The sequence below is a fragment of the Hyperolius riggenbachi genome, chromosome 4, assembly GCF_040937935.1.
Source record: "Hyperolius riggenbachi isolate aHypRig1 chromosome 4, aHypRig1.pri, whole genome shotgun sequence".
Lineage (NCBI taxonomy): Eukaryota > Metazoa > Chordata > Amphibia > Anura > Hyperoliidae > Hyperolius > Hyperolius riggenbachi.
Window position 1 is genome coordinate 269843774 of NC_090649.1, and position 12496 is coordinate 269856269.

The window sequence follows — 12496 nt, forward strand, 5'->3', positions numbered from 1 at the left end:
GGGCCCTACACTAATGGTGGCTGCAATTGCATCTGACACTTACAATGATACCCACAATGGGACACATATCTAACTGAATAACAAGCCTGAGAATGGACTTTCCTAGGGTCACCAACTTGGCCATAAGTCCCATAACTTGTTGGGTGCAATTTCAAGAGGTGATAGGCAAGGGCGGAGGTGCAATCCGAGAAGAGTACAGAGTCTAAGTACACCGATTTAAGTGTGTTTCCCGTCTGGGGAGGATTTTTTTAGACAATGATAAAGTATAAAAATACACTAAATCGGGACTGAAAAAAAAAAAAAAAGTACAAAATTTTATTTTGAAGAGTCAGTGACCTGAATTACAGTTTTTCCTTGTGCGTGTCCTGCTTCTACTTTCTCAAAGGCTTGGGGGACGTCAGAAAATGGAAACACCTTTTCAACAACAGGCCGAATCTGTGGAAAATAGAAAAAAAATATAATAGGATTGTGACTTTAATTTGTAGAGGAAGCTACTTCTAGTTACAGACCTCCACTTCTTTCTGCCACCTTCTAACAAGTATCTTCATGTTACAATTCATTCCTACAAAACCAGGTCCTGCTACCCCTGACACTACATGGGCATGTGTGTTGTGTGTGTGTAAATACTTTGTCTACAGTTTATTCCTCATGCTGTGAGGTTTTCAACTGTACCCTTAACCACTTCAGCCTTCAGTCGTTTTCACTTTATGCATCCGAGCAATGTTCACCTCCCATTCATTAGCCTATAACTTTATCACTACTTATCACAATGAACTGATCTATGTCTCGTTTTTTCCGCCACCAATTAGGCTTTCTTTGGGGGGTACATTTTGCTAAGAGCCACTTTACTGTAAATGCATTTTAATAGGAAGAATAAGGAAAAAACGGAAAAAATGCATTATTTCTCAGTTTTCGGCCATTATAGTTTTAAAATAATACATGCCTCCACAATTAAAACTCACGTATTGTATGTGCCCGATTCTCCCGGTTATTACACCGTTTAAATTATGTCCCTATCACAATGTATGGCGACAATATTTTACTTGGAAATAAAAAGTGCATTTTTTCCGTTTTGCATCCATCACTATTTACAAGCTTATAATTAAAAAAAAATAGATATTTCATGTTTACATAGATATTTAAAAAGTTTAGACCCTTAGGTAAATATTTATGTGTTGTTTTTTTTTAATTGTAATGTTTTTTTTTTATTATTAAACATTTGATGTGGGTATTTTTGGGAGGGTGGGATGCAAATCAATTTTTTTTGTACATATTGGTCTATTTTTTAATAATTTTTTTTTGCATTTTCATGCAGTTAGCTTTTTAGCCACAAGATGGCAGCCATGAGTTTGTTTACAATGACGTCACTCTAAGCATAACACGGACGCTTAGAGTGACGTCAGGGGAAATAGGAACAGAAAAACCGCAGCTTTCCGTGCGAAGCTGACGGTTTTTCTCGGGGGGAGAGCAATCAGTGATCGGGCACCATAGCCCGATTCACTGATTGCCTGGCTAGCGAACCGCGGGCCGGGAGTGCGCGATCGGCCGCGTGGGCGCGCGGCAGCGCACATGGCCTCCTGGGCGTAGCTAGTACGTCCAGGAGGCCAAAGTAGTTAAAAGAGTTATCAGGCAAAAAAAAAAAAAAAAAGAAGTTTCACTTACCTGGGACTTCTACCAGCCCCATACAGCCATCCTGTGCCTTCGTAGTCACTCACTGCTGCTCTGGTCCCACTCCGTCAGCTAGTTTCGTTTTTGCCAACCTCGGGGTCAATACATACATTTTTACGCGTTGAACCACTAACTAGCGGGATTGCATAAAAATGTACGCAATGCGGCCCGCCAACCCCCAAAAAACTAAACTAGCTGACGGAGGGGGACAAGAGCAGCAGTGAGTGACTACGAGGGCACAGGATGGCTGCATGGGGCTGGTAGAAGCTGATAACTCCTTTTTTTTTTTTGCCTGATAACTCCTTTAAGGCTAGGTTCACAGTAGGGCATTGCAGTGCTGCTTTACAGAGTCTTATAACGCAGCTCACCGCAACGCAATTAAAAGTCTATGCGACGTTCACAGTGCAACATTAGCGTTACATTGTACACAGCTGCAGTGCATAACCTCTAAACGCACACATACCAGGTACAGGAAAGCATACTTCTCATTGACTGTACACTTTTGCTGTACCTACTTTATGCGACAGTAACACAGCGTTAATCTGCATAACAACTTTTTTGTTTGATTGTAATGATGCATTGCAACTTTACAAAGTAACATCCTACTGTGAACCTAGCCTAAAGCCCTCCTCCCTTCAAAAAGGAGGGTTAGTTCTGAGTAGCTCAGCACGGCCCAGCTAGTTTCACTGGGCCAGATTTATCAAAGCATTACCAACAGTTTTTTTCTTCTTAACCTCTAGCCCAGGGGTCTGCAACCTTTAAAGGGGAACTGAAGAGAGAGGTATATGGAGTCTGTCATGTTTATTTCCTTTTAGACAATACCAGTTGCCTGGCAGCCCTGCTGATCCTCTGCCTCTAATACTATTAGCCATATCCCCTGAACAAGCATGCAGCAGATCAGGGGTTTCAGTGGTTCAGACTTATAAGTCTGATCTGACAAGACTAGCTGCATGCTTGTTTCTGGTTTTAATCAGATACTACTGCAGAGAAATAGACCAGCAGGGCTGCCAGGCAACTGGTATTGATTAAAAGGAAATAAACATGACAGACTCTCTCTTCAGTTCCCCTTTAAGACATAAAGAGCCACTTGGACCAGTTTCCGAAAAGAGAAAAAAACTGGGAGCCGCAAAACCATATGCACAAATTGTTAGCAGACATGACCCCCATATGCACAAATCGTTAGCAGATATGACCCCCATATGCACAATCCTTCAGCAGATATGACCCCCATATGTACAAATCGTTAGCAGATATGACCCCCATATGCATAATCCTTCAGCAGATATGACCCCCATATGCACAAATCGTTAGCAGATATGACCCCCATATGCACAATCCTTCAGCAGATATGACCCCCATATGCACAAATCGTTAGCAGATATGACCCCCATATGCACAATCCTTCAGCAGATATGACCCCCATATGCACAAATCGTTAGCAGATATGACCCCCATATACACAGCTCATTAGCAGATATGACCCCCATATGCACAATCCTTCAGCAGATATGACCCCCATATGCACAAATCATTAGCAGATATGACCCCCATATGCACAATCCTTCAGCAGATATGACCCCCATATGCACAAATCATTAGCAGATATGACCCCCATATGCACAAATCGTTAGCAGATATGACCCCCATATGCACAAATCGTTAGCAGATATGACCCCCATATGCACAATCCTTCAGCAGATCTGACCCCCATATGCACAATCCTTCAGCAGATCTGACCCCCATATGCACAATCCTTCAGCAGATCTGAAAAAAAAAAAATTTATTCACCTAGTCAGAAGACCTCCTGTCACGATCTCCTCCTGTCCCGACCTCCGGTCCCGACCTTGTGGCGCGCAACTCCCACGATCCTCTTCCTACGTCACGTCCTGCCTGCAGGGCTACGGGAAAATGGCCGCCCGAAGCCCTGCACTTCACTGGTCCGGCGGCCTCTCTGATAGGCTGCCGGCCAGCGACAACAGCACACGTCACGCGCGCCGCAGCCACTGACACCGGAGCTGCGGCGAAGATGAAAAAGAGCCGCATGCTGCTCCGGAGCCGCGGGTTGCCGACCCCTGCTCTAGCCGATTGCGTCACGCCAATGGGCGTGGCCGCGGTGGCAGCCCCAGGACCGCCTAACGCCGATAGCGTAAAGTCCTGGTGCTCTGTTTTACAGGAGATGCTGCACGCGCATCTCCTGCTCGGTGGGCGGAGCGGAGCTCTGCCTTCAGTCTCCGAGCGGCTATTGCCGCTCGGGAGACTGTTAGACGGCATAATCGCCGTCTAATTACTGGTACAGTGCTGCGATCAGCAGCAGCGCTGTACTGGGGACAGCCGTGTGACACGGCTGTCCCCTCCTGAGGCTGGGGAGTGATCGGCTGTCATAGGCTGAAGCCTATGACAGCTGATCACGCTAATTGGCTGGCGGGGGGAGGGAGGGAGCAGGGCTGCAAAAAAAAAAAAAAAAACTTTTTTTTATACAAATGACTATTGTTAACAGAAATATTGATTTTAAAAAAATAAACACAGGGGGGCTATCAGATCCCACCAACAGACAGCTCTGTTGGTGGTGAGAAAGGGGAGGGGGAGGGAATCACTTGTGTGCGGTGTCGTGTGGCCCTGCAGCTTGGCCTAATCTGCCCCTTGCGGGCACACAATCACCCGCCCACACCCTCAGATTGCCCTCAGACCCCCTCTGATCAACTCGCCAGTGCATTGCTTGCATATATTCTCCCCTGTAATCACCTACTGATCACCTATCAATCACCCCGTCACCCCGTCACTGCTACCTATCAGATCAGACCCTAATCTGCCCCTTGCGGGCACCCAAACACCCGCCCACACCCTCATAGACCCCTCAGAACCCCCTGATCACCTCCCCAGTGCATTGATTGCATCTATCCTCCCCTCTAATCACCCCCTGAGACACCCATCAATCACCTCCTGTCACCCCCTAGCACTCCTACCCACCAGATCAGGCCGTAATCTGCCCCCATGCAGGCTTCTGGTCACCCGCCCACACCCTCAGATCCCCCTCAGACACCCCCCCCCCCCCCTGTCACTATCCTAGTGATCTACAAACAGTGATCAGTGAAAACTGTCACTTTTTTTGTATCACTAGTGTTAACAGTTAGGCCAGTTATTTGGCTACGGTCCCTCCTTGGGTAGTTAGTGTCAGTTAGCACCCAGTCCACCACACCGCAGTCATTAATTAGTTGCTGATTAGCATCATCACTGTCACTAATCAGCATTGCTACTATATAGTATCTGTAAGTGATCATTACTGATCGCAGTCAGATCTATTAGGGTCACTAGGATACACTAAACGCAGTGTTTGACCGATCAGGCCTGATCGTTCGCCTGCACTTGCGTTTAGCCCGCAGAATTATTTTTGTTGTGATCACTGCAAAAAACACTGTACAATAGCTGTGGTAGTCTCAGAGGAATACCCCCTAAATTTAGCATTCCACCATGGCAAAAAAAGGGGTATTCCGCTGAAGAAGCCGCCGAGATTCTGGCCCAGTGGGGTGAGTGCGATTGGGAAGCCTCATCCAACGAATCATCCGGGTCAGAATACGAACCGGTGAACAGCAGTGGCTCTCTGACCGATAGCAATGACGAGGTTGAGGTCCCGGCTAGAGCCAGACATACCACACCCCATGTCACGGGACCGCAGGTGGCACAGGATCAGACTCAAGGGCAGCAGAGTGGTGCTAGCGCTGCGCCGAGTTTTCTTGGTGAGGCATGCACCAGCAGCGTAGCGTCTCCTGGACCTAGCACCAGTACTACCATAGACCCTGGTGAAGTGGTGAGCACCAGCATGGTAGTAGAAACTGGTCCGGTGGCACGTTCATTAAGACGAGAGTCGCAGCCACCAGCAAAACTGGCCTGTACTACCCATAGTCTTCCAGAGGTGCTGGCAAATCTCAATTGGCAATCCCCTGGTTCCGCCGCACCCATACTGCCCCTTTTCACCACCCAGTCTGGAGTCCAGGTGGAGACAGATAATCTAGGATCGGCCCTAGACTTTTTTTCATCTGTTCTGCACCGTGGATCTCTACGACTTAATTGTGGCTGAGACCAACCGTTATGCCACACAAAACGCAACCGCCAATCCGAGAAGCTACCATGCCCAGCCTTTTCAGTGGAAACCACTCCAAGTTCCCAAACTTAACATTTTTTGGGGCCTTCTCCTTAACATGGGTCTAGTCAAAAAGAATGTATTGCGGTCTTATTGGTCTACGCACCCAATACATCACATGCCCATGTTCTCTGTTGCCATGTCCAGGTCACGATTTGAGAACATCTTGCGCTTCCTGCACTTCAGTGCCAATACAACCTGTCATCTAAGAGGCCACCCTGCTTATGTTCCACAAAATTTCAGCCCCTCATAGACCACCTGTATTTGCAGATGCTTATAACTCTGAACAGTCATTTTGAGGCATTTGGTTTCCAGACTACTCCTCACGGTTTTTGTCACAAGTTGTCACAAGTTAGTGGAAAATGACACTTTGTGAAAAAAAAAAACAATAAAAATCAATTTCCGCTAACTCGTGACAAAAAATAAAATCTTGTACGAACTCACCATACTCCTAACGGAATACCTTGGGGTGTGGTCTTTCTAAAATGGGGTCACTTGTGGGGTTCCTAAACTGCCCTGGCATTTTAGGAGCCCTAAGCCGTGAGGAGTAGTCTGGAAACCAAATGCCTCAAAATGACCTGTGAAATCCTAAAGGTACTCATAGGACTTTGTGCCCCTTAGTGCACCTAGGCTGCAAAAAAGTGTCAAACGTGGTATCGCCGTACTCAGGAGAAGTAGTATAATGTGTTTCGGGCTGTATTTTTACACATACCCTATTTATTTATCAAAGACATGTAGCACAATATATTTAGACAAAAATGTATATAGAAATTTTGCTTTATTTGAAAAATTTCAGCACAGAAAGTTAAAAAATTTTGACAAAATTCATGTCTTTTTTGATGAATATAATAAAAACTAAAAATCACAGCAGCAATCAAATAGCACCAAAAGAAAGCTTTATTAGTGACAAGAAAAGGAGGTAAAATTAATTCAGATAGTAGGTTGTATGATCGAGCAATAAACCGTTAAATCTGCAGTGGTCTGAACGGAAAAAAAGTGTCTGGTCCTTAAGGGGTTTTAAGGCTGCAGTCCTTAAGTGGTTAATGCTCTCCAGAGGCACTCATGCAAATAACTGCAGGCAAAGAGATTTTTATACCTGAAGAAGTTTGCTATGTCAGGCGAAACAAGTTAATAAAATCTTTATCCTGGCCAATTCCTGAGTAAGTTACTCAACAAAACTGGAGGGAAGCAGCCACGGTTCACGTTTTTACTTAGTTATTTTATCCTACTGGGCGCCTCTTACATGCAGTATTAATTACAGAACTTAATTGTACATTTAACTTTGAGAACGCAATAAAGTTGGCAATAGCAGGATAATCACCATCAACCATTAGATCACTATATAAAATTTCCACCCTCATTAACATTCTAGTTGGTCAATTCATGCACTAACAGGTTCGGACTTGTTGGGAATTAAAATAAATAAAAGCAATAGTGGGATGTTGCAAAAATGACCTACTGGCATATAAAGTGACTACAGTGTAACTTTCACTGATAAAAAATTCCAACCATAAAACACTTTCCTAGCAGAAAATGGCTTCTAAGAGTAAGAAAAAGATAAAAAGGGGAATTTCTTATCAGTGAGGGTCACACTGTAGTCACTTCCTGTCTGAGTCAGGACTGAGTCAGCCACTTACATACCTGATATTTAATTATTTCAAGCAGAGAAAGAAAAAAAGGAACACAGCATAGTTATTAGTGTGCTAGGCACTGTACATACACATGTCTATTTCATCATGTCACATCACTTCGGGTATCCTTTAAACTGTAATATCGTCCACTTGAGCCATAGGCAAACATGGAGATTACCTTGCTCATCAGTTATAGTTATAACTGATAGCAACTGATATATAACTGACAGCAACTGATATAGAAATCGTTGTAAGAACAGAATGGTGAGCTTCTGAAAGGAACTGACAGTGAGGCAAGTTTGTAATATTCATTTGCAGGTACATCATGTGTTTATTTTAATTAGTTTTACTTGGTTCAGGTTCACTTTAAGTTTGACCTGGGGCCCCTTAAACAGGTCCTGGGCACAGTTATACATTTCAAAGCTTGCCAATGCACATATCTTGGTACGCAAGTGCAATAAATTAGCAAGCTTTGAAACGCATAACTGTGCCCATGTGTCTCTACTTCATATCATGACAATTGTTTGTATATGTGGAGGCACAGTCTTGCTGAAGCTGATTGCGTGGGTTCCCCAAAGGACCAGAGTGCGGAGGTTGTCTCTTCCTTCCTCTACCACTTTAAAATAAATGGGACTTGTGTCATGCAGCAAAGCACAACAGGAGTACTGCTCTATCCCAATATTAGTGTAGAATGGAAATCACTGGTACTGCAGTAGCTTCTGCATCCTGTGTGGGCGGGGTCCTCGTGAGACAAATATGCACTGACACAGATGCTGGACACTGGTGGTATTTACTTGTTTATTTCTACACACTATTTGGTTCCATTGACAGGCTTTATCAGTACTATTTTGATTCATATATTGTTCAGGCAGCTCTGTCCCATTCGGGGAGAAAAACAATGAGACATGAACCAAAATTGATGATCCTCCTATATTTAAAGCATTACACAAGTGTGTCATTTGTATTGATCGAGCCCTTTGTCCTTTTAATCCTGAAAAGGCTGACCATACAGCAGGATAACATAACATTGAGCCGCGGCTAAAATCGCCTGAGTCAGATGAAACCTCTTCCTGTATTATGGCTGGAGAGGCGGCAGAGAGCTGGGGCTGGCTGAATGCATGATGATTAGTAGAGATTAGGTGAATAAAGAAAACACGGTCTATTTACAGCAGAACATCAGTCTCCTAGCATGGGGCACTTTTGTTGTATTCTGGGAAGAGGGATTAGTACACAAGTCGACATAGAGCAGGGATTAGATGAGCAAGTATGAATCTGTTTATGCAAAAACACCACCGCTCTACAGAGTTAAATTTTCATGCGCTTGTTAATGTCTTCTTAAAGGACTCCGTTAAGTTTCATTGGATTGTATAGCATTGGTAAAGTTCTTTTTAAAAAAGTTTTATCCTTTCAAGTTACTGGCTGTAAAGGTTTGTAATATTCAGTTAAGTGCTACTCTAGCCAGCAATGTCCCTGGAAAACTGTTAGGTAGGGAGTACACAGTGCGGGTTTTGCTGTGATTGGCAAAATGCGCACTTCCTCACTGGCCATTGAACATGTTTTGTCTTTTTCGGTTACCCGGTTCCTCTGGGATTACCTACCAAGCCTCACCATAGTATTTACAAGATCCCTGTGACTGTACAACTGCAGTTAAATCTTCCTTTCTTGCCCTGTGGTTAATCAGTGCAATGTGAAAAGATAGGCTGTAACTGGGCGTTGTGTAACAGCCTCTCACTGTGGGGAGATTATTCGGACTGCATTCTGTCACAAATAGGGGTGGGAAGGACTGTTTAAGTAGCAGTTTCTCACCTTTGCTACTAAAAGCAAATCAGTATACTGTAACTATAACGGGGAGAGAAGGGGGCAAACAAAGCTGCTAGTCATACCAGATACTTTCCACATGAAGGTGGAATATGGTGATGACACACTTTGCATGCTCCCCCTAAAGCTCCGCAAGGGTAGTGTCACTGACCATTTCTGTGCAATTCTCAGGCAGGCTACTCATAGTCAGAAAGCACAGTCCTGCTTGATTTATATGAAGAGCCATAATTAGGTATTCAAACAATCTTGTATGAAAGATTTTTGTGCTGCCTTCTTTCCCACATTCCCAAGACAATTTGTTACTGCAGCTGATAAGTTAAAACAAAGGCTTACCAGCTGTTAACAGCCCACATTATAAGGTTGTTAACAAAACTTGTTGCATTGGTTCAGCAACTTAACACATATTCCTTTGAATAAAGGGATACCACATATGTATGGCTAGTTTGTTTGTGGGAGGAAACCGAGTGCTGCAGCAGAGCAGCAAGGATCTTACCTAACCAACTCCAGCACAAAGTCCAATCAATCCTCATTTCCTGCAGCCCCTCAATCTCCCCAGCGGCCTCAGCCCTGGTCTTCTGCTTGTCATGTAATAATCCAGGAACAGCATGGAGGTGACAGAAAATGGAAGCAGCGGAGAACAGATCAGACCCAGTGCTGGAGTTGGTAAGACACTAACTGCTCCTATGTGCTACTCTTCATAGAGGGGGGGTTAAGGGATCACACTGTGACTAAAACTGTTATGGGGAAGAGAATGGTAGCTACATTATGGAAGGATATTGAGGTCAAACATTTATGGGGATTATGGTGGGTGAAGGAGGGGATGGGGGGGGGGGGGGGGGGATGACAGCAGCCACAAACACTTTATGAGAGGTTGGTGGGTGCACAGCTCACACATTTTCTGAGAGATTGCATGGTAGCCACACATGTTTGGGGGAAAGGGTGGCTGGTAAACTCAAGGTGCTAACCAAAAAAAATAAATATAAAAATGTGAAAAATTATTTTAAGCTATATCTCTCAAAATGATTTTTTCGCCTTTATTTTATTTGCGGGTTTCTTCCCCCCTTTGCTGTATAGTACAGTGCCATGAAAAACAAAAGTCAAATCATAAAAAAGAAAGAAAAACACTGAGCATACATAATAATTAGTGTTGCTGTTTGTGGACAGTGTCAGTCCCGCTAACTGCTACTGCGGAAGAGCTCACTGAATTTCTCCATGATCTCTATGAGAGAAAGAAGGAATGGTTGTGGGGGGGGGGGGGGGGGGGGGGCGGGGTAGGTGTGATATAGGTAGGTGTGATATTCTCCACTGTTAGCTTTCCCTGTTGTCATTTCATTTGTGTTATGGGTGTCAAAGAATTCCACAAAATAAATGATCTGACACTGAGGAATAAATATAAGAACACGTGGAGCAAATGATGGCAAGCCCACTTGTCTGGACTCCACCTCATTATCATCCCTCACCTTATGGGTTTGAATCACAAACCCGTGCTAACTGTTAGCACGGGGGTGCTAAACAGTTAGCACGTGAAGTGCCGCTCGCAGACTTTTGTGTGCGCACAAAATGCCGCAATGTCGGACATTGGACTTCTGCACGCAATCGTTCGCCGATCATGTGCAAAAGTCCGCGATCACGGCACTTTGCGCGCGCAAAAAAGTTTGCAAGCGGCACTTCCCGTGCTAACTGTAACGCCCGTGCGGTTTTGGGAATCAAGCCCAATGTCTTTCATTAACACATGACTCTTTCAAACTGCACCCAGTATACTTGTTTATGAAATGACAATCTGGTTTCAAACTTAATAAGGCTTATAAGTCTAATTTTAGCACTAGCTATATTTGTACTTTGAAGATCACGTTCCTCGAGGTGAATCATAGTTCTAAAGATGAATCAGAGTTTTATGAGCTAGGGCAATAAAGATGTGGTATTGCTTGTTGGCTTTCATGGGTATCAACATCACAGGTAATGATTAAAATAAAATCTGATGCAACTGCGCGTATAATAAAGATGAAGTGCAGTAAAAAGCCAGCCTTTAAACAATCTACATGAATGAAACCAGTAATAATTATATACTAATGATATATTTTCAGACTTGGGAAACGTAATAAGATGCTGCTCACAGTAAACAGCTGTGAGGTCCAGCGGTTGGCAAGTCCCCATGTGACCTTACTGCATCTCCCAATTCAGAGCAGGGACAAGGTCCTCCTGCACCCAAGGCTGAGACACCAAAGTGCGCCCCTCCATCCTTCCCACCCCAGCTGTCACACACTGATTGCTATTACACTAAGAGGGCCACAGGGCCCACAACCTTCCCAACACCTTAATATCTAGTTATCTGGCTTGCAGTCACTGCTATGTATCCCCTTTTCTTATTTATTTCTGCTTCATACACAATTAGGAATGACAGCTGAATGAATTGTGCGCCCCCCTCCTACACTGCGCCCTGAGGCTGGAGCCTCTCCAGCCTATGCCTCGGCCTGGCCCTGTCCCAATTAAATAGAGATGAATAGAACGCTCACAGCCTAGAGAAAAGCCACATACCTTGCCGTTTTCCACCATCTCACCAATCTCGTCTAGGGCTGCTCCATCAGGACTAAAGAATCCCCATCGATAGTGTTTTCCTTTCCATAGTTGCTGAACAAAAGAAACAATGAGATCTCTTAATTTTCACCATAAAGCACCAATAAATAGCACATTTCCCATTGCCTTGACATTTCAGATCAACTTTAAAGCCTTAAAGGACAACCGAGGTGACATGTGACATGATGCGATAGACGTGTATGTACAGTGCCAAGCACACAAATAACTAGGCTGTCTGCCTTTTTTTCTCTCTCTGCCTGAAATAGTTAAACATTAGGTATGCAAGTGACAGTTTCTGTCCGAGTCAAACTGGGTCAGACTATAGCATAACCCTCACTTATAATTAGAGTTGAGCCGAAATTTTCGTAATTTCGCATTACTATAATTACGCATGCGAAATTTGCAATTACGATGCGAAATTACGGTAGCGTAATTGCCATTAAAATCGTAATTGAAAATACCGTAAGCGTAATTTTCAACGCGTAATTTCGCGTTTCGTTCATACCGTAATTTCGCATTAAACCATAACGCTCCCGTATAAGAGATGAGCGTAATGACGTAATTACGATTTCGCGTAATTAGTGTAATTACGATTATGGCCAGAAGTACATAATCGTAATGAAGAAGGATTTTGCGAGATTTCGCGTAAGCGTAATTTTCACGTAAT

The 12496-nt window shown here is 44.1% G+C and overlaps 1 protein-coding gene across 1 annotated transcript in view; it reads right to left on the minus strand.

Moving 5' to 3' along the window:
• Window positions 1-288: 288 nt before the first annotated feature.
• The window catches only part of RTN4IP1 (reticulon 4 interacting protein 1), a 64387-nt gene continuing 52179 nt past the window's right edge, over window positions 289-12496 (minus strand). Inside the window, exons 8-9 of the mRNA XM_068279425.1 lie at window positions 11791-11883; window positions 289-435 (exon numbers count right to left, since the gene is read on the minus strand). Coding sequence (XP_068135526.1) covers window positions 316-435; window positions 11791-11883 — 213 coding nt within the window. The 3' untranslated portion in view covers window positions 289-315. The remainder of the gene's footprint in view (window positions 436-11790; window positions 11884-12496) is intronic.